Source organism: Anoplolepis gracilipes, chromosome 13 (genome assembly GCF_047496725.1).
Source record: "Anoplolepis gracilipes chromosome 13, ASM4749672v1, whole genome shotgun sequence".
Lineage (NCBI taxonomy): Eukaryota > Metazoa > Arthropoda > Insecta > Hymenoptera > Formicidae > Anoplolepis > Anoplolepis gracilipes.
The window spans coordinates 1361267-1386923 of NC_132982.1; the positions used below are offsets into that span (position 1 = coordinate 1361267).

Consider the following 25657-nt stretch of genomic DNA (forward strand, 5'->3'; position numbering starts at 1 on the left):
ACAAACGTGTTATATATATTATATATACGATGTGACGTGGTCGTCACGACGGACGTCCACCCCGCTAAAAAGTACCGCGAAACTCGAACCGAGTATACGCGCCGGTCGAGATATCGAGAGCCCTACCGCGATTCCCAAAGAGACGAACGATTTTGATTATTTGAATTTAAATATAAACGCTATATTGTATATTTTCCGGCCATAAATCACGGTGACAACGAGGGATTATGACAAGGAGTATCACAAAAGAAATAATAGCTAAGGAATGCCGTAAACAGGAGCTCGGCAACAACAAGGATCGGCCATCCTCGCGGAGCCTCGCGAGCGCTCGGAGGATCGGTCCGGCAAGACAGGGCCGACCGACAGCTGAGGGCGAGAAAGGCGCCCTGACAGCAAGCCGGAAAATTACAGAGACGCCCCTGGAAGGGCTACGTCCCCGAGGGGACATACCCGGACTGCGTCGCTCACCCACGCTGTCAAGGTGGAGGAATCTCGCGAGGAAGCCAGAAGAGCACTCGCGGTGCGAAACCTATCCGCCGAAGGCCCGGGCGCCCGAGCACGTGACACGTCCGTGCATGAAATCAAATTTTGAGCGCGCAAAGCACCTTCCCCGCTCGCCGATACCGATAAGAGCGGTAGGGCGGCAGGAATAAATGCGCATTCCTGGGAGCTTAGAGAGAGATTCGACTTAATCTCGATCAGTCGAATGCGACCCCGCAAAGCGAGACGACGGCGAGCGTGAGCAAGTGTACTCGGTGCGACAAGAGAGCGAAGATTGAGGACCAAGTCGGAGAGAAAGCCTCACCGGTGAGGCTGTCCAACATTTTTGCGCATATTTGTAACGCGATTTACGTCACCACCGACATGATCCGCGTAGTCGACCCTTCTGACTCGGACGCGCCATAATGGGCTGTTAGTGATTTCGTTTGGTGTTATAGTATTCACGTTTCGGATTTGGAGAGCGACCGTGGTCAAGGGGATCGAGAGGATCATAAGGCGTTGGCTTACCCGGCGTTATCGTTCGTCTCTTTGCGTACCGATTAATCGTGTCAAAAATACACCTCGTTGTCGGTATGGTTTTCGTGAGTTGTCGCCGGGTGGAATCGCCGGATTCCCCCGAGAGTGCTGTCGTGTGCCTGCGCAAGAAAGATTGTGAGATCTCAGTGTTCATACCAGCGGGTGCGAAAAGTGCGTGTCACCGCCTCCCTGGTGGAGGAGCGGCGCAGCCGGCACTAGTAGAGGCCTCGTGGGGCCCAGGAAAAGACTCATTTCCTCCCCCGCCAACGTAGGGTGAGTACCACCGAATTCTTGTGAGCGAACCGCGCGATTCGCGTACGCCGAAAAGGGCCTCGATTCTCGATCTCCAGTCTCGTTGCGGGTTCCACCCGCTTCCAGCGGCTTGTTGCTGCCAAGGTGATCGGCTGTCGAAAAGAAAGAGCTGTCGAAGGCGTATCTGCCTCAACCATCGGGTGCGCCATTTCGGGGGCTGCGACCACGCTCTAGCAACGGCGCGAGAGTATCGTGGCCGCGGTGTCGGTCTCGTATAGTTGTCTCATCAGACTTGCGGTAATTGCGTCGATCTTGCGAACGATTGTCGCGTCATAGATTCTTGTACTGTAACTTGTTTCTTGGCGTTCTCACGCGAAGTTGAGGAAGTCTATCGTTCTGTGTGTACTGTCGATCTCGGGCAAGAATTATTGTTGTACTTCATTGGACCCGCGACTTTCCGGGTCGTCCGACAGAATAAAGCTGTCATTACGTTTTATTATCTTAACTACGTGTTCTTTTTTTTGAGCCAGAGGTTTCCCCTACTCGCAGACCAATAAGCCTTTGCACTTCCTTCGGAAACCGCCCCTTTCATAAACCACTCTCCCCCTTACTGTTAGGTGAGCTGGCCCGTCGTGACGGGCGGAGAAATATCCAACTAACTCATAGCGAATTTCGCGCCTTTTCGCGACTTGACGCGTGAAAGACCGCGCCTGGCGCTCAGGGTATATTTCGCGCATCGCCTCCTGCCTGTCACGTCACCTCGCTTCCGCCCCCTTTCGCCACTCTTTTTCTGAGGACGACTTACTGGCCACCCCGCTCTCCTGTTCGCCGCCTGTCCCTTCCCACCCGACGGGAAAAATCGTCGCAACGAGTACAATTTAAATTCTAGTGCAAAAAATATGCATAATTATTCTCATAATGTGATTTTGTTTTGTGATTTTATGCAATACTTATATGGAATACTTATATGCAATATTTTTAATTATACGCTTTAATGTATGCTAAATATATTTTTATTTAACTTGATCGCGTAAGGCGATTTGAAATATATTTTTACTTTAATAAATTAATTTTAATAAAATAAAATACTTTCTTACATTTCTTAAAAAAATTATTATAAATTAATTATTATAAAAGTTATAATAAAATGTTCATAATACAGTTTTTTATAACTTTTATAAAAAATATCGATTATTCAATATTTTATTCGATATATTGAGCATTTATTTGATATTAACATAAATATTTTTTAAATTGATGAATATTGTGGTGGCTATGGCAAAACGCCACAAGCGCTTTTGCGCAAGCAAACCTCACAACACGCGCACGAGCACCTTCACGCGCGCAAACCGCCGAGCGCGGCTCGCGCGTCTAGTACACGGGCCGCCGCTACGCGGCGCAAGCCAGGGAACCACCCGAGAGCAGAAAACGGTCAGTGCGGTATATAAGCGTAACGAGTGAAGGAGCGACCGACCATTCTGCGACTAGCGTCAAGCGAAAACAGAACCGCCATTTTTGAGAGTGCAAGGCGTCACTTAAGATATATCCGCCCCGATTACCAGGGCCGGCTATCCATCAGCAGGAGCCAAAGGAGCGGCCGCGACGAGTGGGATTTTCCTTGCTGCCGTGGAGGCTGATCCCCATCATCACCAGTGAAGCGGACACGACCGCCAAGTGCTTTCCTTACGACGTGGGACGTTCGAGTACGACGCTGGACTTCACCCAGCATACCGTGGCGAGTACCGGACCGTTTGTCACCACCACCAGGGTCTCCTACCTCGGTGCCTACCACAGTAACGTTGCGGAACGCAGCAACGCAGACGATAACCGTCGGGCTCATAAGCCGCGGGACACAGAGCCAGCCCGGCAGTCAGGAGCGAGCCACGCAAAGTCACACATCTTTGCGATCAACCGCATCGCAAAGACCAAACGAGATCCGCTGTCACGCAGAGTCCAACACCACAATCAAAGAGGAGCGAGACAGAGACTGCAACAATAACGATTGCAAGCCCCGTTCCACGCTCAAATGGACAAAAACCAGGCCCTCCATCTCCTGGCGCAAGTGAGGCTAACGCCGAAACACACCGGCCCTTTTCAGGGCCCACACAAAATACTCACACTTCAGCATCTGTACATACACCACATTCAACACATGTGTAAATAATCATACGTGTAAATAGAGGAAGAATAAATCATCATCAAAACAAACCACATACTGTGTCTCGGTACACGCCTACCACCGCCTCTTCCCTTGCGAATACGAAAGCGAACAAACACGAAGGCGGGACTCCACGTAGTAACCGCCATAAATATATTCATATTCGATATTTTTTCTCGATATCGACATGTCTAATAAGAGATTTTTTTGTAAAATTTCACTATTGAGTAGCTCAGAAATGAATTGTTTTTTAAACATATACCGCGAAGGCACTCAAGAACACGTCCAACTAGCTTCGATGCAAAAATGGCGTTCGTTGCCAGGTTCTAGATGTATCAATGCGCCACTTCTGAAAACCTAAAGCCACAATGCGCCAATTTTAAAGATACAATGGCACTAGATACCAAATGTAAAAAACATTTTTGAAACTTGGAAAATAAATTTTACCAATGTCTGCAAACAAAATACAGAAATTTTAATAATGCCTTCCACTTTCAATAAAGATGTTTTGGCTTGGATGCATCAATCAAATCAATATATTATATTTTCGTATCATAACTAGATAGATAGATAGATAGATAAAATTTATTGATTTTCTTTGGGGTTTTCAACTCTACATAGTGTTTTCTCAGGAACTACCAACCCCTTACAAAAACAAAAAAAACTCTTTACAGACTCCCTCCTTCTTTCTCACTCTCATACATATTTACAATATTACAATACACACCTAAAAATACCCTTGTCCCTCTCTCCGTAACCCCTTGCTTTCTCACTTCTTCTCATACCTATTCTCATCCCCTTCTCCGCAATCTGGCCATATACGACCTTACAAAAACTTTTTCCCCATTCCCTCCCTCACTCCCCACCCCTCTCTCTTCTTTCTTTCCCTGTCTCTCCTCACGCCTCTCTCTCTGTCGCCCCCCTTCCTTCCCGTTTCTCACTCTCTCACTCCTTAATTCAAAACTCTCTTACAAATTGCTCAATGCTTCTATAAACGCCCCACCCCTCACACTCTAACTTTATTCCTGTCACTAACCCACCCCTCTTCATGCATCCCTCTTCTATCCTCGCCTCTCTCTCATACATTTCTCTCTTCGTTTGTATTCTTTCACTCTCTCCCTCTCCCCCTCACCACTCTCTCACTCTTTCCTCCCCTTTCTCTCCTCTCTCTCTCTCTCTTTCTCTCTCTCTCTCTCTCTCTCTTTCTCTATCCTCTCTCACTCTTCTTCTCCTGCTCCTCTTCTCCCTTCTCCATTTCTCCGTCTTTTTCCTTTTTTCTCCTTCTTTCCTCCTATTCCTCCATCCCCCTCTTCTCTTCTCTCCTTTCTCCGCGTTCCTCCTCACTTGTCCCGCTTCTCTTTGCCTACTCAGTACTCGATCCAGTCTCCCCCCTTCCCTTCTTCTCTCCTTAACTCTTCTTTCTCCCTCTTCTTCTCCTTTCCGGTCTCCTTTTCTCCTTTCTCATTCCTGTCATCAACCTCGTCACTCACTTCTGTCCTTTTCCCCTTCTCTTCATGCTTCTTCCTCCTCTCCTTCATCCGACCTTCTTCTTCACTCTCTTCCCCTCGCTGCTCCACTCCTCTCTCCTCTTCTTCCCTGTCACCTTCCTCTTCCCGTTTACCACTCGACTTATCACTCTCTCTCGGCCCTCTCTCCTCTCCCTTACCTCCTCCTCTCTGTTCCCCCTGCCATTCCGCCGCTCCTCTTTCCTTATTTTCCTCTTTCACCTTTTCTCTCCTCTCACACTCCACCTTTCCTTCCCTGCTCTCCCTCCTCACCTTTAGCTCTCTGCAAATCTTCCTCACCACCACTAGCATTTCCACCAGCCACTCTTTCAATTCTCTCATCTTGTTCCTTATCCCCCTCAGCTCCTCCATCCCTCCCTGTCCCTTTCTCCTCATTTCCTCTCTCTCTCTCTTCTTCCTTCGCGCCACTCTCCTTCCTCCACTCTGTCCACACACTTCACTGTCTTCTTTCCTTTTATTCCCAACTCTCCTTTAACCTCTCAACACACGTGTCTTAGTCCGTTCACTCGTCCTTATCCTAATCGATATCCCTGCTCGCCGCTTTCCTCGATATCGATATATCGGGATCATTTTCCGCTACACTTTCTAACCGTTTCCTACCGCCATCTGCCATTTACCGTCAGTACTCCGCCTTCTCTCTCTTATCGCACCGCTCCTTCTTTTCGCTCTCTCCTTACCGACCCGTGTCCGCCAACCTCTCCCCGTTCCTCTCCGCTCCCTGCTTCCACTCATTATCCTCAAGCCTCTTTTCTTTCCCTTTTATCTTTTTTTATCATTTCTTTTCCGTCACTCTTCTCCTGGCTCCTCTCCAGACAAACTCCTCGCTAACTTCCCTCTTCCTTCTTTTACTCCCTCGCTTTTCTCCACGTTCCACTCACTACCTTATCTTTCTCCTGTCATCCATGACACTTCCACGTCATCCTTCTCATTCTCTCCTTTCGACTTTCTCATCCTCATATTTCCTTACTCCATTTGTCCTCCACCTCCACTCCACTTTCTCCCACAACTAAGTCCCTCCTCAACCTTGTCCCTCTATTCTTCACTTTCACTCAAAACTATCTCTATCCATTCGTACTCCGATCTTTCTCCGAACTCTCGTTTCACACGTACATTCCATCCGCCATCTTACCCCCTCTCCTCAGCTAAACATGTATTTTTTTCATGATGTAAGTTCGTCATTTGAATTATTAGCATCAAAGAATAACAAACCAAAGTTTATTTCCACTGTGTAGTTTGTAAAAATTTTTGTAAATGGTTTTCTTTAATGACATCGAAATATTATAAAATAGCGTTAGGTAAAAATAATATTAATTTATATGAGGAAAATATTGATATTTGTATGAAGTTATCAATATTTTTACAAATTTAAAAATAGGTAATTGGTGGATTCAAACCCGTATAAAGAGGCATAATGATAAATACATAATCAATTATTGAATTAACTGAATATTTAATAACAAAAAGAAACTTTCAGTATATTTTGACATCAAGATTTACACAAGATGTGTCAAAAACCTTTTTTCTCAAATCACGCAAAAAAGTTATACCTACTCCACTTACAAATGACTTAAAATTAATTGCTATTGCAATGTATATGAAAGATATTAATAATACTAATTATGATAAAAACGATGGACAGTATTTATCAGGATGTCTTGAATATTTACAAAAGAGAAAAAAAAATCTGTGATTGATAAGATGAATAAAATTGAAAATACTGAGATTTCCCCTTTTAATAGAAATTATGTATCAAATTTGTCACATTTAGAATTGAATAGTTTGTATAACATAGCTGGATACATTATAAGATCTATTACAAAAACATGTACAACATGTAATAAATGTCTCTAATCTGTAACATCATTAAATCCATTGCGTCTTTTATTTACTAAATTTGGACAACTAAAATTTTATAGTTACCTAACATAAACCATATTCCTTATATTTTGTTAACGTTGAAACATTTAAAAGATTTATAATATTAGAACAAATTTTTCGTTATTATTGTAATTATTTTAGTGATTTTCAAAATGTTAATTGAACATTATTTCTAAAAACTGAATTTGCGAAAGTCAATGTTGATCATATATTAAGTAACTGTCATAATTTATTTTTTAAAATTATAACAAGATTTACTATATTTAGACTAAGAATTTATAACAAAAAAGTATTATACGCAAGCATTACGATAGTAAATCTATGGCAATGCATTCTCTTTTCTTAATGTGCAATATAAGTATTTGTGATACAGGAAGTATTTGTGATATTATAAAGTATTTTAATTTGTTTTGCAATAAATAAGTATTTTAATTTGTTTTGCAATAAAAAAGTATTTTTATATTTAATTAATGTTTTGTAAATTTATTCTTTCATACTCATTTTGTTAATTTTTATGTACAACTATTAAATAAAGATTAAATGTAAGGAATTTTTCACATATATCATTTTGATGTTCTAAATAAAAAAATCATAATATAGTTTTTCTAAAACTTTTTTTTATAAGTGATTTAAGTTAAGTAAAGCAATATATAAAATTCAATATTACTCTATTACAGTTAGTAAATATATATACAGGGTGTCCCAGACTTACCGAATCACCTGTTAATGGTGGATTCCTGAGGTCAATTAGAGACGAAAATCCTAATACCAAAATGTCGAGGCTATAGTTTTCAAATGATAAAAGTTTAAAGTTGACCAATTAGCATGATTAAACTTCACGCACTCAGGAACGTCGCATAAGTACCACCGCAATAAATTTAATTATCGACATTGAAATATTGATAAATTATGTATTTGATTTATTGTTAAGTTATTGTTATATAGTATAGTATATAATTTATTTGATTCCCCTTGGAGTTTTCAACTCTACATGGTGTTTCTCGGGGACCACCAATCCCTTACAAAAACTCCTTATAAACTCCCTCCTTTTTTCTCACTCATTCTTATACCTATTTACAAATATATACAATTGCACATCTAAAAATAACCTTGTCCTTCTCTCCGTCTCCCCTTTACTTTCTCACTTCCTCCTATTACCTATTCTCATCCCCTTCTCCGCGAACCTGGCCAACCTATGACCTTACAAAAATTTTTTCCCATTCCCTCTCTTACGGCCCATCCTTCTCTCTTCTTTCTTTCCCTGTCTTTCCTCACGCCTCTCTCTCTCTCACCCCCCTTCCTTCCCACCTTTCATTCTCTCTCCTCTCTAACCTCCTCTCCCTTCATTTCCCGCATCTAAAAAAGGCAAGTGTCTCTCTCATATCCCTAGTTTCCTCTCTCTCCTCCACCCCTTCTCTCTCTCTCTCTCTCTCTCTCTCTTATTCCTTAACCTAAAACTCCCTTACGAATTGCCCAATGCTTTTAGAAACGCCCCATCCCTCACACTCTAACCTTATTTCTGTCCCTAACCCACCCCCCTCATGCATCCCTCTTATATCCTCACCTCTCTCTCATACATCTCTCTCTTTGTTTGTATTCTTCCACTCTCACTCTCTCCCCTTCACACTAACTCTCTCTCTCTCTCTCTCTCTTCCCCTTTCTCTCCTCTTTCTCTCTCCTCTCTCTTCTCTTCTTCTGTTCCTCTTCTCCATCTCTCCATCTCTTCTCCTTCCTCTCTCTTCTCTTCTTTCCTCCTCTCCTCTCTTCTTCTTCCTCTCTCTCTCTCTTTCTGTTTCTTCTCCCTCTCTCTCTCCTTTCTCCTCGCTCTATTTGTTTTTCTCTTCTTTCTTCGTTTCCCCCTCCCCCAATTTTCCGCTCCTTTTCTCACACCCCCTATAATCCGTCATCTCTTCCTTCTTCTCTATCCTCTGTCCCCTCTCCTCTCTCTTTGCCCTCTTCATCTACTCTTTATTCTCTCTCATTACTTCTATTTCCTTTTCGTCTTTACAATTTCTCCATGCCACACGTTCCCTTCTATTTCTCCTCAACATCTCTCACCTCCTCCCTGTACTCCCTGGTCCTCCTTGCCTCATTCTTCACCCGTTTAACTCCTTCCTCTCTCCTTATCCGCTTCTCTTTCCTTTCCACCTCTTCCCTCCTCCCCTCTTCCTGCGTTCCTCCTCACTTGTTTTCCCTTCTCTCTTCCTCTTCATCACTCACTTTGAAACATTCTTCTTCTCCTTTCTCCTTTCCCTTCCTTCCTCTTCTCTCTTCTCTTTTCCCCTTGCCACTCCTCCATCCTTCTTTCCTCTTTTTCCTTTATCACCCTCTTCCCTTCTCTCCTTTCTCCGCGTTTCTCCTCACTTGTTTCCCTTCTCTGTTTCCCACTCAGTATCCGCACATAACCTCCACCTATCATCGCCCACGCTTCTCTCCATCATAGCCTCCTTCATCTCCTTCCTTTCTATCTTCCGTCTTTCTCCCTTTGCTCTTCTTCCTACTCTCCAGCTCTCCGTGGATCTTCTTCACTACCCTCAGCAACTCCGTCATGCAATCTTTCATCTCTCCCATCTCCTTCCTTCTCCCTCTTAGCTCCTCCATCTCTCCTAGCTCCTTCTTCCTTCTTTCTATTTCCTCTTCCTTTCCTCTTTACTCTCACTCTTATCATTCCTCTTTCTATCTGCTTAGCCTTCTCTCCTAACCTTCTGCCACTTGCACCTTATCTCTTCTATCCACTACTGCCCAATCAACATATCGACCAGCCTCCTACCGACATCGATCTCTCCGCTGCCTTGTTCGTGCTGCTTCGTTCCTCTTTTCTCTCTCACTCTTTTTCTTTCACAACACTCTCGCACACTTAACCTTTCTACTCTCCTTTCAATCTGTCACCACGTGTGCGCTTTATCCCGTCCACTCGCACCTTTCGACATCGATATCTTGGCCGGCTTTTCTCCGATATCGATCTATCGGATCTACCTTCGACATTACACTTTCAGTCTGCATCCTATCACCTTCTGTCCATCCTATCGTCCGCCGTCCATACTCCGCTCCCCTTTCCCTCCACCGCTCCATCTCATCGCGCACCGTTCTCTCCATGCCGATTATTCTCCGCCATCTTCCCCTTCCTCTCTTCGCCCTTTGCCTCCACTCCTGTCCATCTTTCCGTTTTTCCTTTTCACTTTCCTTCTGTCTCCTTTCTCTCCAGTCCCTCAACACTCTTCCACCAACATTCCTCCATCCTCTAGAATCCGTCCCTCTCCTCCTCGTTCCACTCGGCCTCTCTTATTCTCACTTCATCAATTCCCTCACGTCATCTCTACCATCTTTTCGCTTCGGTTTTCTTGTCCCTATAGCTCTCTCTTCCATTTACCCTTCTCTTCCACTCCACTCTTCCGTGTTGCACTGACCCTCCACTTTTCCCTTTACTTTTCTCTTCCACTCACAACTTTACCTATTTCTTTAAAATCCAAAAACTTCCACAGACTCTCACCTCGCCCATCCTTCCCATCCGTCATCTTTTCCCCCTTCTCTTGTTATGTAGTAATTTATTGTTATTAAAATAATTTTATAAATTTATCTCCTTCATGTGCGGTTAATAAATTTCGGTATTAGAATATCTCCGCAATGACAGAAAATCCTCGTAATTGTGGATTTTCTCTAACCTAACCACCCAATTAAATTCAATGTCGATGTTGCGCGCGGAATTACGAGGATTTTCTGTCGAGATATTCTAATACCGAAATTTATTAACCGAACATGAAGGAGATAAATTTATAAAATTATTTTAATAACAATAAATTACTACATAACAATAACTTAACAATAAATTAAATACATAATTTATCAATATTTCAATGTCGATAATTAAATTTAGTGCGGTAGCACTTTTAATATGCGACGTGCCTGAGCGCGTGAAATTTTGTCATGCTAATTGATCAACTTTAAACTTCATTTGAAAACTATTGTAGCCTCGACATTTTGGTATTAGGATTTTCGTCTCTAAATGACCTCAGGAATCCACCATTAACAGGTGATTCGGTAAGTTTGGGACATCCTGTATATAGAATTCTAATGCGCATTGATAAAAAAATATAACATTTTTATATTTGTTGATAATCATCTGAAATACAAACTTTTTATCTTATATTTTTTTCTTAGCAATATATAATAATTGTAAAAAGCGTTTATATTAATTTTCTTTCATATGTATGAATTATGTTCACATGTATTCGTAAATCGATATGTTTCTTCCGTATAGTATTTGTATATCCGTATTATTGCGATACATACAATAAAGATAAAAAAATGTATACAGAGTATTCGGAAATTAAACCCACAAATTTTCAGAGGTTGTCGGGGGCACCGAAAGGATAATTTTTTGCAAATGAAGCTAGGATCGGAAACGTCGCTAAAATCAGGTCAAAATTACCTTGAATTTTTTAAATAAAACCGCCTAGTTTTTATCGCATATTTATGTAGCCCTCCTCGAAACCTTTTTAAAACATTATTATCTACTTTAGATCAGTTGTTTCAAAGTTATTCAGTTTTTCTTCCGACCTTTTTTGAACACTCAATGTGCCATAGCGCTGTAACGACACGTCTCCGACCTTAGGTTTATTTGCGAAAAATGATCTTTTTAGTGCCCCCGACAACCTTTCAAAGTTTGTCGGTTTAATTTCCAAACATCCTGTATATGAGTTAAATCTCTGATCTTTTCCGATTTAAAAACTATAAATTAGAAAATATGGTTCCACAAATACCTTTTACTTTCGGTTAGAATATTTTGAATCGGTTACATTGTATCTACATATTTTTATATCAAGTATGTTGATTTTAAAAAATTTGGTGTTTTAGTCACGTTAAATGTAATAATAATATTACATATACGCATTTATAGTGTATATTACATTACATATAATGTAATTCAACTGCAAATTTTTTTCAAAATTATTAGTTATAATACGATATAAGATGGTGGATGGAGTGGGGATGAAAACCGAGCGAACCCTTCGAAGATTCCTCTGCGACCAATTAGGCGCGGCCGTGACACACGAGCGTTTAGCCAATGAGCGTCGCACTATCGGTGACTCGCATGTGTGCTTCTTCTGTTCTCTCTGTTCGTGACGATTCTCGAGACGCAACGTATCTCGCGTGTTAACGCTAATTTTGTCGATCGCGTTTCAAAGGTTGGAAAGGAGAACAGTGATATCTCGCCTAATCGGCTACCTTCTCGAGTTACCTTTAGAAAACTGAGATTATCAGCTCTCAAGTGAATAACTGGATATTCGAGAAATCACGTAAAGGACCTTCTTAGGTAAAGAAACCATGAGACCTTTTCCAGCAATTTTTGCCGGATGAAATTAAACACATAGACTAAGAGAAGTTCATCCTCTCTCTCTCTCTCTCTCTCTCTCTCTCTCTCTCTCTCTCTCTCTCTCTCTCTCTCTCTCTCTCTCTCTCTCTCTCTCTCTCTCTCATCAGGCTCCCTTCAAGAATAGCTCGAGCTTGTAAGTACTTGAACTTTCTCTCTCTTATAGGCTCCCCCTGTTGTTAACGCTCGAGCTTATAAGTGTGTATCGTTTCTTTCTTGCTTTCCTTCGGAACGCTCCCTTCTTAGTTGACGGGCCTTCAAGTGCGGACTAACCTCTTAAACCATTTATTATTTCAGGAAACATTGTATCAAACTTTTATGTTTAAATAATAATCTAACTATATGACTTACAATTACAGTGGATCTGCACAAATCAGAGTTAAACTTTCTACTCATTTATAAGTTCTATTTATTATGTTTGATACTTAGAATTAAATTTTATTTAATTCAATTCCTTTTCAAGATTATCATCCGTTGTTTATTAGTTTATTTAATAGTTAATAACTAAATTGCTAGTTTAAGTACTTGTGTTTTGTTTTGAGTTATTCGTTAGAGAAATTCATCCTTTTGGTTGTTAGTTAAAATCTGACATTGCGATCTCAAGTTTATTTGTTGCAACAACTGGTTTCATGTCCTTAATTGAAGCTTTAATTCAAGTTCAGTTCTTGATGTTGCATAACAATTTGCGTTATTGTTCGCTATCGGCGGAGTGAGCCTTGCGAAAGTAGCCCCGCGATAATTAACGCAAATCAAATAAGGCAATCAGACAAGCCACGCCGAACAACCTGCGCGCGTCCCCCGCAGCGCTAAAAAATTAAGGCGCGTTAAGCCAGCTCTCTCCGCTCTCCTGCGCTCGACAGCGCGGCAAGGAGCCTACAAGATTTATCTCGAAACGGTTGGTCGACGGATCGAAAACATCAACAACCTAAACCGAATGGAGTTATTAGCCGTGACTTTGACAAGCATAGCAAAACAACAAATAAACGGGTCTCGAAACGTCTAGAACAATCGAGAATCCGTTATACTATAAATACTCCGTGGATCGACCGTTCTTCGACACTCGTGTTATAGAAGTTGCCTAAGACAAATAATCGTAGTCGCGAATCGAATTAACGCCATCCCGCGCCTTTTTTCGTTCTCGTTCCGTCGCTTGCGGATCGCGACCGTTGGTCTCTCCACCCGTCTTATTGGCACCGAGACTTAATAGTTCAAGGCGGCACGCACCGTCTGCTCGCCGCCATCAACGCTATTTGTAAATTGACGAAAAAACTCACTTTATTTGGGTGTCACTTATTTTACGAATAAAGACTAAATTGAAAACTAGCCTATCGTGCACTGAACCCCTCCCGCGTTACCACTTCGGGTTACTATCCTTATCCTCTGGTCGCCACAGTTATTGTATCAATTAATTTAAAAGAAGGACTTTTTAAAAGAAGGAATTTTGTTATATTTATTTTAGTTTGTACCATCCTGCCGCCTGTCTATTTCTTATACTAATCTCACATTAATAGTCATCTTTTTTTAAATTTAGGTGTTAGTAGCAGTTTATAATTTTCTTGAATACTTATTAGTTCGTAGAAATGCTTTAACTCTATTTTATTAGAAAGTGAATTATATTTACTGACTATATCATCAAATGGTTATGACTTCATTATTTGATAAGGTTTGTTTTACATTTTTTAAAATATGAGGTACATCAGTACAGCAATAACATATAAATAACGACTATCATCTAATGTATAATGTAGTTTTTAATTTTACTAAATCTACCAGTATTGATATCCAACAGTTTCCATAAACCGTTATTTCCAGAACCCATGTAATAAAATTGACGTGGAAACCAAGTTTCTCTGCTTTATTAATTATCTGAAAGATAATTTGTTTTAAAGTATTACTATTAAAATTGTTTCCTGTAAAATGATACCCCACTACATGATTCCATTGATTACAAATCCCAACAAGCGTAAAAACAAGAGCATGTGTAGCTACATCTTTCTCACCAGGAAATGTTATATCTCCTATCAATAATCCCGTTGCAGGATTATAATATTTTTTTGATGTTATAGCCATTTCATCGAACATTAATCCACATTTAATATCTGTTTCTTTGTTAAAAAAAGATTTTTTATAGTTTAAAAATTCAAATAGTTTTTAAACTAGGAAGTGGTATTCCTTGCCTCAATAATTTCTCATAACCACTGACTCCACAAGAAAATTTTAATTTTAATGCATTGTCTCATTCGACCAATTTTGAATGCGAACTTTCTTAACAATGCTTTTAATTAGTCTCGATTAAAAATTTTACTTACAGCTTTCCTATATTTATTATTATCAATTATTTATTTTAGCTTTTTATTTAAATGTTGCAGACTATTTATTTTCTTATGCATAATAATAAAACAGATACTGTTTCTTTACCAGTTCCTTACACTTCTCATATTCCTTTTTTCGTTTTTATTTAATTTAATCATGGATGACACATTTGTTGACGATGTAGGTTCTGAAAGATTTTCATTGAATTCAATTATAAATGACATATTTGTTGATGATGTAGATTCTGAAAGATTTTCATTGAATTCAGTTATGGATGATACATTTGCTGACGATGTTGTAGGCTTCAAGATATCATTTGTTGTGCCTCGGGGTGTGAGGCACGGGATTTGTTGGGATCATCCGCTAGGAAATCCTAGGATGTGGGCCGTGGCACAATGACTTTTACTGACAGCAATAGTTTCTTTTTTATTAAACTCTCACTTTATTAAATTCTCAAAACGTATCTTATCGAATTGTCACTTACACCTGACTGATATCGTTTAACGATTCTCTGCAACGGTTGTACTATATTTGTCTATGAATCTACTATTCGCGACTGATTGAATGTTCGATTGCTCGATGCAATTATTATAAATTCTGATTCAGTTTCACGACTGCCCGTGACGATTGTTAATCGTTCAAATCTGAGTGACGACTGCCTAATGCAGTTCTTATTAATTCAATTTCTGTTACGACTGCCCGTCGCTTAACCCCTTGACTACGGCAGACTTTGAGACGTACTGGCCTTACCATACGGCAGGAATTGAGTTACGATGTACGCCGAGAACGGCGAACTTTTGGGTAGAAATGCATTTTTGTGAAAACATATTTCAATAATAAAAAAACTGAATTTTACTACATTAAAACAATATTATTTATTTCTCTGAACCGAATTACTATAAATATTACAAATTTAATATTAATGTAAAGCTTTTTTCGCAAGATATTTAATAGTCTAATAAAGTGTGATATAATTTGAAACATGGATAAATACATAATCCTACATCACATTTCTTACATTGGTAATTTGTCTCACTTCTTTTGTTATGTTTGCGGCACACTACATTTGCGCCTTGCGTTTTTTCAGATTGCTGCATTTTTTACGTATGGAGACGGAAAATGTCTTTGTATTAAGCGAAAAGGCTGATTATAAGGATTTCCACCTATTAATTTATATCATGTATTCTACCTGCGCGGTATTTGTGTTTTATTAAATAAATGTATTATATACAGCCAAATCCAATAAATGAAAGAAAAATTTTTTGTACCATTTGGACTTCCGTTTCCGGTGCGTTCAGTAGTGACACGTGGTGGGTGAGAGATTTTTTCAAGTGAAATGTACAAGGGTTATAGTGAGAGAGGGGGGCTGAGAGTGTGTGAGGGTGAAAGAGGAAGAGTGAGAATAACGGGTGAATGTGAAGAGAGCAGAGGGAGCGAGGTATAGAGAGAAAAAGAGGATCAACAGACAACGGAGAATAATGACAGTTAGGCACAGAAGATAGAATAGTGAAGAAGGGTAAGTGGGCAAGACGCTCAGGCGTAGAGGAAGGAGTAGACAGAGGGATAAGACGGATAATAAGCGGGTAAGGCGTGAGCGTAGGGGGCGTAAGGAGAAAATAGAAAGGCGCGAGATAACAGAAAAGAAAGAGAAGCATCAATGGCGGAAGGTATAGGGAGAATCGGGAAGCTGGGAAAGGAGAGAAGAGGGAGCGAGGGGAATATGGAGGATTGGATAAAGAGGTAGAGAGAGGAGTGGGAAAGAAGTGACGAGGGGATATTCGTTAAAAGTAGAAAAACGGCTAGATCTCCGGACAGGAAAGAGGAGAGAGGTTTAGAGGAGATAATGAAGAGGTGGAAGGAGGAAATGGAGGGGGTGATGAGAGAGGGAATGAAGAGATGGATAGACGAGATGAGAAAAGAGTTGAGAAGGATAGAAGAGAGATGGAAGGAGGAGAGAGAAGAATTAAAAAAATTAAATTATGGGATTAGAAAAGAGGGTAATAAAGTTAGAAAAGGATAAGGGGAAGAAGGGGATGAGGGGAAAGAGGAGAGATGGTAAGAAGGGTGAAGGAAATGGAAAGGAAGACGGAGATGAAAGATAGGGAAGAGAGGAGAAAAAATATAATAATAAGAGGAGTGAAGGTAAAAGAAGGGAAAAGGAAGGAGGTGGTGGAGGAGATCCAAAGGGACATAGGGGTAAAAGTAAAGGAGGTAAAAAGATTAGGAGGTGACAGGGAAAAAGATAGAGAAATAATGTTAGTGAGACTAGAGGACGAGGAACAGAGAAGAGAGATATGAAAAAAAAGCGGGTTGAGGGGGAGGAAAGAAAGAATTTTGGAAGACTGGACATGGCAGGAAAGGAGGATGAGATAAAAAATAGAATAGATTGCGAGAAAGGAGGAGAAGGCAGGAAAGAGGATAAGAATGGGATATGGGAGGATGATGATAGAGGATAAGTGGTGGAGATGAGATGAGGAAGAGGGAGGTTTGATAGATGAGGAAGGGAGGAGAAGAAGCGAAGAGCAAGGGGAAAACTAGGGAATAGGGTAAGTGAGAAGAGGAACAAAACAGAAAAGGAGGGAAGAGAGGAAAAGGGAGGGGGGAGGGGAAGAAAGAGGATGGAGAGTGGTTTTTTGGAATGTGGCAGGTTTGAAGAAAAAAGATGAAGAATTCTGGAAAGGATTGAGGGAGTGGGATGTGGTGTTATCGGACATGGTTAGATGAGAAGGGTTGAGAGAGAATGAAAAAGAGGTTACCGAATGAGCTAAAAATGGGAGGTAAATTGGCGAAGAGGGAGGGAAAGAGAAGGAGGCCTAAAGGAGGTATGTTGATGGGTATAAGGAAAGAGTGGATGAAAAAAGGAAGTAAGATAAAAAGGGAAGTGGAAGGGATGATGATGGGTAGGGTGAGATGGGGGAAGAAAGATGGAGGGTGATAGGAGTATACGTGGGGGAAGGGGTAGGGAGGATGACAAGGGAATTAGAGATGGGTGAGAGTGGAGGAAGAGGGAACGAAAACGTTAATAAGGAGGGATTTTAATGCGTGGACGGCAGAGGAGGGAGGATAAGCAGAGGGGGGAGAAGGAGGAGGAGACGGGAAGGCGATCAAAGGATAAGAAGAAGGACTAAGGAGGGTAGATGACTAATAGAATTTTTAGAGGAATGGGGGTTGGGAATTATAAATGGGAGGGCCAAAGAAGATGAGGAAGGGGAGTTCACGTTCACAGGAGGGAAGGGGTGACACGGTGATTGACTATGATAGGGGATGGGTAGGTAGAGGAAAAGATAGAGTTTAAGGGTAGGGGATAAGATAGATTCAGACCATCACCCGATAGAAGTATGGGTAAGAGGAGATGGAAGAGGTAGGGAGGAGAGAAAAAGGAGAGAGAGGTTCTGGAGGGGGGTATGGGATAAGGAGGGAAAGAAGAAGTTCAGAGATAAAATGGGAGAGATAGAACGAAAAGGCAAGGAGAATGAAGGATGGGAGGAAATGGAAAGAAAGATAAAGGAGGCGATAAAGGAGACAGAGGAGGGGAGAGGAAGAAGGGATAGGGGGAAAGAAGGTTGGTGGGACGTGGAGTGTAGGGAGAGAAAGAGAGCGGTGAGGGAAGAGATAAGGATTTGGCGGAGGGCGGGAGGGGAGGGAGAGAGGTATAAGAAGAAGAGGGAGTATAAGGAGTTGTGTGAAAGGAAAAAGAAAGAAGATAATGAAAAATGGGAGAAAAGGGCAAAGGAAATTAAGAAAAAGGAGGAAGTGTGGTTTAGTAAATAAGGAGAGGAAAAGAAGTAAAAAGAGAGTGAATGAGGATATCGAGATGGAGGAGTGGAACACTTTATGAGGTTGCTGGGGAGAGTAGAGGAAATGGCGGTAAGGGGGTATAGGGAGAGAAGGAGGGGGGAGGAAGAAGAGGAAGAGATAGGCTTAAAAGAATTCAGAGGGGTAATAGGGAAAATAAAGAATGTGAAAGCAGCGGGAATAGACGGGATACCAGGGGAAGTGTGGAAGTACAGGGGAAAGGGGTTAGAGAAGTGGGCATGGGAGTTTTGTAATAGAGTATGGGGAGGAGAAGGGTGGCCGGAGGGATGGAAGGAGAGGGTGATAGTACCAATAGTAAAAAAGAGGGAGGGGAAAGGAGTGGGAGATTACAGAGGAGTGACACTGATGCCAACGTTATATAAGGTGTATGCGGCAATACTAGCGGAGAGACTGAGAGAAGAAGTGGAGGTGAAAGGAATTGTACCGCCGAATCAGACGGGATTTAGGAAGGGGATGAGAACGATGGATAATGTATACGTACTGAACTATCTGATAGGGCAACTGGAGGGGAGAAAAGAAGGGATGGTGGCATTATTCGTTGACCTGAGGGCGGCGTTTGATTCGGTGGATAGTAATGGAAATGATGAGACGGCGGGGAGTGAGAGAAGGACTGATAAGGAGGATAGAGGAGGTACTGGGAGAGATAAAAAGTAGGGTAGAGTAAGTAGGTAAGAGTAGAGCAGGGAATAGGGGAGAGTTTTTGGACGGGGAGGGGGGTGAGGCAAGGATGCCCGCTGAGTCCGATGTTATTCAACATATTGATTGCAGATCTGGAGGAAGAATTGGGAAAAGTAAAGTGGGGAGGGGTTGTGTTAGAAGAAGAGAGAATATATACGCTGGCATATGCGGATGACTTGGAGCTGGTGGCGGAAGAAGAGGAAGGAATGAGGAGCATGATGGATAGGCTAGAGAGGTATATGGATAGAAAGGGGCTGGAAGTGAATATAGGGAAGACGAAGATCATGAGATTCAGGAGAGGGAGGGGAGGAAGGAAGTCAAAGAGGAGCTGGAGATGGAAAGGGAAAGAAGTGGAGGAGATAAAGGAGTATAGGTATTTAGGATATACGCTACAGAGGAATGGGAGACAGGAAGCACAAGTGAGGGACAGGGTTAGGAGGGCGGCATCAATAATGGGACAGGTATGGGGGATAGGAAAGAGAAGATTTGGAAGGGACTGGGGAAGGGGGATATGGCTTTTTGACAGGCTGGTATGGACAGTATAGGGGTATGGGGTAGAAATATGGGGATGGAAAGAGAGGGAGGGGATGGAGAGAATAGAGGAGAGATACTTAAGGTGGGTGCTGGGAGTGGACAGCACGACACCGGGATACATGATAAGGGAAGTACTACAGAAGGAGAAAATAAGAGTGAGAGCGGGAAGAAGAGCATGAAGCTACGAGAAAAGATTAAGGGAAGGAAGGGGCGGGGAGTTAGCAAGGAGATGTTTATAAGAGATAAGGGATAGGAGCAAAGTAGGGGAGACGGGGTCGAAGTGGGAGGAGAAAAGAGAAAGGTTCTTTAAAGATAGAGGGATAAGAGTGGAGGAGACGGGGGAGGACTAGTACAAGGGAATAGAAGATAGAGACAGAGAGAGGCAGAAGAAAGAAAGAAGGGGAAGGATGGAGGAGGCAAGATTTAATAAATGGTATAAGGAAGTTAAGGGGGAAGGGATATTTAACCCTTGTCAGTCACACTTCCCGAGAATCCCGTACCGGTCACACTGGGTGAAATACACCCCAGCGTGTTTGCACGTGTATAAAAAATTGTAAGTGACCTTAAAAAAAAAATATCCTGTTATAGTTTAAGCCTTCCTTAAAAAGATTGTATAAGTTTGATTTACAAAAAATTAATTTAACATATGACAAAAAATTGTTGAAAAAAAAGTCGGAAAAGTGACTTTTTTCACAAAAACGAATGTAACTTTTTCAATTTTTAAGATATTTCAATTTTTCAAACGGTTTTCTCATCCTCAGATGATGCACTTTTCACTGATTATTGCAGTTTATGCGAATGTTCCAAAAAGTTTATTTTGTATTTATTTTGAGGTATAAAGGTGCGATTTTTTGCGTAAAAATGAAAAAGACATTTTTATGGAAAAAATAGCAATATATTTGAAGGTCCCAACTCCCTGTAGATGGCGACACAAGGCCCATTTCCATTGGTTTATTAGGTCGTTTTCGAAGTCAAAAAAACGCTGGGGTGTATTATACCCAGGGTGACTGTTAAGGGTTAAAGAAGGATTGGGGAGAGAGCAGATGGAGAAGGGTGGCTAGATTTAGATTGGGGGGAGATGAAGAAAAGTAGGTACTGGGAAGAGGAGGGGAAAAGACAATGTAGATTATATGGAGGGCAGGAGGAGACGTGGGAGCATGTATGGGAGAGTTGTAGGAAATGAAAGAGAGGAGAGGGGAGCTGGCAGGATAATGTGAGATGGGTTCTGGAAGAGGAGGGGGAGGGAGAGGAATGGATGAGGGAGGTGGAGAGAGAGAGGGATAGGAGGGAGAAGAGTAGTAGGAATGAGAATGAACGAGAGGGAGAATGAGAGTGAATGGTAGGATGAAAGGAGAAAAGGGAGGCGAGGGGTAGAAAAAGAGAAAGGAAAATAAAGTTTTTTTTAAGGCAAGAGGAAGCGGAAGTCCGGCGGAGAGAGGGTGGTGTATGTGTGTGTGTGTAGGGAGGGTATGGGAGCGATTGGGGGGGGACATAGAAGGGTCTCCCACGATCGTAGGCTCTTCAAACAACAGTTAGGTTAAGTTAGGATAAGTTTAGCGGTAAGTTAGATTAAGGAAATTTTGTACCGAGTTGTAAACCCCAAGAGGAAACAATAAATATTCTATCTATCTATCTATTTTTTGTACCATTTTAAACTTTTCCTGGTAGAATTTAAGCTATATAAAATCTGATCAACTTTGTCAACCGCCCCCATTGTGTTATTGTAATTAATTACACATTGTGGTTTGATTATTTTTTCTTTTGTTAGATAATGTATCTTATTTGTATCAATCATATTGGCAGAATGATAAGTGGAAATCATCCACACTTCCCTTTTGTCCATCCATTTCAAGGCTAATATATTTTTTGTTGAACGAAATACACATTCTCCTTTTTTAATCTTTTTATTCAATTCTGGTATATCCAACCGGTTTTTTCTAACCGTTCCGTATGCGTTGGTTAAGTTTTTATGTAATTCGTGGAATAAACTGGGACTGCTGTATCAATTGTCGATCACGAGTGTGTGACCTTTTCCAAGATAATGTTTAAGAAGTGTCATTACTATCTGTCCGGACTTTCCTATTGATTTTGATGGTATATCTTCAGAAATTATCATGTTTTCCTCGGAATATATAAGTAAATCTTGAATATAGCCTGTCTTACTATCACACAACAAAAAGGATTTGATTCCAAACCTGCTTCTTTTTGACGGTACATATTGTTTGAAATAACATCTTCTTTTAAACAATAACAAATTTTCATCTATACATAATTTTTCATATGAATAAAATGCATTTTTAAAGGATGTTCTTAATTGTTCAACAATATAGCGTATTTTCATAATTGGATCGTGATTTGTAATGTTGTTATCACAAAAATGCAAGTTTTTTAGTAATAGTGTATATCGATCCCTTGACATTATTTCTCCAAACGATTCTGTTCTTATCAGCTTATCTTTACACCAATATTCTGATATAGATATTTTATGTATTCGCGCCATTAGCATGGTAACGGCCAAAAAATTATACATTTCGGGAACAGTAGTTGCATTAGAACTATTTATATCGCCTCTTGTACTATTTTCGAAAGATTTGTTACTTTGCTGGACAATGAATTCTATGAGCTCTTCCGAAAAGAAAATTTGAAACATGTCAAGAATAGATGATTTCCTAGTTATATTTGTTTTGATTCCACTATTCTGGTCATCAAATTCGTAAATTGTAGGTTGAAAATCTCTTTGTGTTCAGGAAAATATGGTTTTACGTTTTGTTTGCTTTGGTGCAACTTTTGTGCTATTATCTTCTGATTCCGATGAAGAGAATGAAAGGCGACGTTTTTTCAATTTACGCTTGTAAAAAGGAACAGGCATTTCAAAATCACTTGTTTCCTCAGAATCAGAATTATCTGGTGTATCATGTTTGCATGTTTTTCTGTTCATTTTCTTATTCCAATGTTTCACTCTAGGGATAAAACAAAAAAATAACTGTAAAATTTAAATTTAAATTGTGGGATGAGAAGCGATATGGAACGATTCGATGAGGTGAGAATAATTACCACGGTACGAAGTGATGTCTTCAGAATTCGTTTATTGTCTGCTTCGGACGATGCAAACAACGAAGCGCGTGCCTCCACTCCCTCTTACTCTTTTTTTTTTTAATATTTCGCTAATATTTAAATATTTAAATAGCAGGTGACTAACGAAATATGTACCAGTGAAATTAGCATTCACTCTCGTCTAATTGAGATAAGATCTATCGGAATAAATATCGATAAAATTTTCAGGGCGCCTTTAGGCGCCCTTCGTATCAGAAAGCTAAACTGCGAGCGCCTATAGGCGCTCTCAGTGTCACAAACGCAAAATTTCTAAGCACCTATAGGGACCCACAGTAGCCTAGGGGTTAATTAGAGCGGGGAGTTCTATTATCTCCGAATTGCACGCCTTTAGGAAGGGGTTCCTTAGCAACATGACCAAATATGGTTGCTATCCGAGTCCTAGTGCAGGCGAGGAAGTTCAAAGTCGAAATTCCTCGTTTGCTGGTTGTGCAGTTTTTGCAATATGCTTCCGGTCTTCAGGAACATTTCCCTGCTTTGCGGCCTTAAGCGCGCGCGTGGCTCACTGTGTCAGCGGCTCGACGGTTATCGCGCTATCGCGGTGCATATTTAATGCACCTTGATTATTATGTTAAAGAAATTTATTTTAACATATACATATATATATATTGTGACGTGGCCGCCACGACGGACGTCCACCTCGCTAAAAATTATCGCAAAGCTCGAACCAAGTATACGCGCCGGTCGAGTAATCGAGAGCCCTACCGCGATTCCCAAAGAGGCGAATGATTTCAATTATTAAAATTTAAAATTTACCGTTGTAATTGTATATTTTCCGGCCATAAATCATGGTGACAACGAGGGATTATGACGAGGAACATTACAAAGGAGACAATAGCTCAGGAATGCCGTAAACACGAGCGCGGCGACAACAAGGATCGGCCATCCTCGCGGAGCTTCGCGAACGTCCGAAGAATCGGTCCGGCAAAGCAGGACCGGCCGACAGCTAGGGACGAGAAAGGCGCCCCGACAGCGGACAGAAAAATTATGGCGACGCCCATGGAAGGGCTACGTCCGGGGAACCCGAGGGGACCTATCCGGACTACGTCGATCACCCCGCTGTCAAGAAAGAGAATCTCACGAGGAAGCTAGCGGTGCGAAACCTATCCGCCAAAGGCCCGGGCGCCTGAGCGCGCGGTACGTCCGTGCACGAAATCAAATTTTGAGCACGCGAAGCAAATTCCCCGCTCCTCGATAACGATAAAAGCGGTAGGGCGGCGGGGATAAATACGGATTCCTGAGAGCTTAGAGAGAGATTCGATTACGAGTCATTCACGTACGATCTCGCGAAGCATCACGACGACTCTGGTTATCGCGGATACTCGGTGCGACACCCGCAAGGACGAAAATTGTGGACCACGTCGGAAAGAATTCACCGGTGAGGCTATCTTGCATCTTTGCGCATTATTGTCACGTGAATTACGCCAACATCGACACGATCCGCGTGGTCGACCCCTCTGACTCGGACGCGCCATCACAGGAAATTAGTGATTTCGTTTGGTGTTTTGGTCTTTGCGTTTCGGGATTGGAGAGCGACCGCAGTCAAGGGGCTCGAAAGGATCGTAAGGCGTTGGCTTACCTGGCGTTATTGTTCGTCTCTTCGCGAACCGATTGGTCGTGTCAAAAATTTACCTCGTTGTCGATCCGGTACGGTCTTAGTAAGTTGTCGCCGGGCGGAATCGCCAGATTGCTCCCGAGAGTGCTGTCGTGTGCCTGCTCAGAAATTGTGGGATCTCAGTATTCGTATCAGCGGGTACGAAAGTGTGTGTAACCGCCTCCCGGGTGGAGGAGCGGCGCAGCTGGCGCATGTGGAAGCCTAACATGGACCGGGAAAGAACTAGTTTCCTCCTCCGCCAACGTAGGGTGAGTACCACTGAATTCTCGTGAGCGGACCACGCGATTCGCGTACGCCAAAAGGGGCCTCGATTCTCGACCACCAGTCTCGTCGCGGGTTTCACCTAGCGGTTCACTATAGCCAGGGCGAGTCGGCTGTCGGAGGCACGAGTTGTCGACGGTGTACCCGCCTCAATCATCTAGCTACGCCATTTCGTGAGCTTGCGAGTACGTCCTGGTAAACGGCGCGAAATTGTAGCGACGGCGATTCCTGTCTCGTATTGTTTTCTCACGTTCGCGACATTCGCGTCGATATTGTAAGCAATTGTCGTGTCTTAGATTATTGTCTTGTCACCAGTTTATCGACGTTTCCGCGACGGTAGGAATCATCGTCGCGTATCCCTCGCGGGGTACGTAATAACCCACGAAGTTTGTTAACGTCTATCGTTTCGTTTATACCGCCGATATCGAACGAGCATCACTAATGTATTTTATTTGACCCGCGACTTTCCAGGTCGTTCAATTGAATAAATTTGTCATTACATTCTGTCATTTTTATCCTGTTAATTGGGTGTTCTTTTTGAGCCAGGGGTTTCCCCTACTCGCAGCCTAATAAGCCTTTGGACCTCCTTCGGAAACAGTACCTCTCATAAGCGACCCTCCCCTTTACCGTTAGGCGAGCTAGCCCGTTGTGACGGGCGGAGAAATAACCGGCTAACCTTTAGCGGTTTTCGCGCATTTTTGCAACTTGGCGCGTGAAAGACCGCGCCTGGCGCCCAGGGTATATTTCGCGTATCGTCTCCTGCCCGCCACGTCACCCCGCCTTTCGCCCCTTTCGCCTCCCTTTTTCTGAACGGCGATTTACCGGCCACCCCGCTCTCCTGTTCGCCGTCCTTCCCTTTCCACCCGACGGGAAAAATCGTCGCAATATATATATGTATATGTTAAAATAAATTTCTTTAACATAATAATAAAGGCGCATCAGGTATGCACCGCGATAGCGCGATAACCGTAATAATGTGTTATAGCTCCGAAGCTATACGTTACTAATATATATATATATATATATATATTGTTACGTCCCTGGTTCGGCATCCGCTGAATGTTTTCGTTGGAGGATTGTTTATTGACAACCGTTTGGTTTTGTCTTTCGGTGATATATTTAAAAAA

General features: G+C 41.9%; 1 protein-coding gene across 1 annotated transcript; it reads left to right on the forward strand.

Annotated features, from left to right (window-relative positions):
- The first annotated feature begins 18376 nt into the window (after positions 1-18376).
- Positions 18377-19796, forward strand: LOC140672757 (uncharacterized). The gene is made up of 3 exons (XM_072905137.1): positions 18377-18962; positions 19100-19470; positions 19536-19796. The coding sequence occupies exons 1-3, from the start codon at positions 18377-18379 to the stop codon at positions 19794-19796; spliced, it is 1218 nt and encodes a 405-aa protein (XP_072761238.1).
- The last annotated feature ends 5861 nt before the right edge of the window (positions 19797-25657 follow it).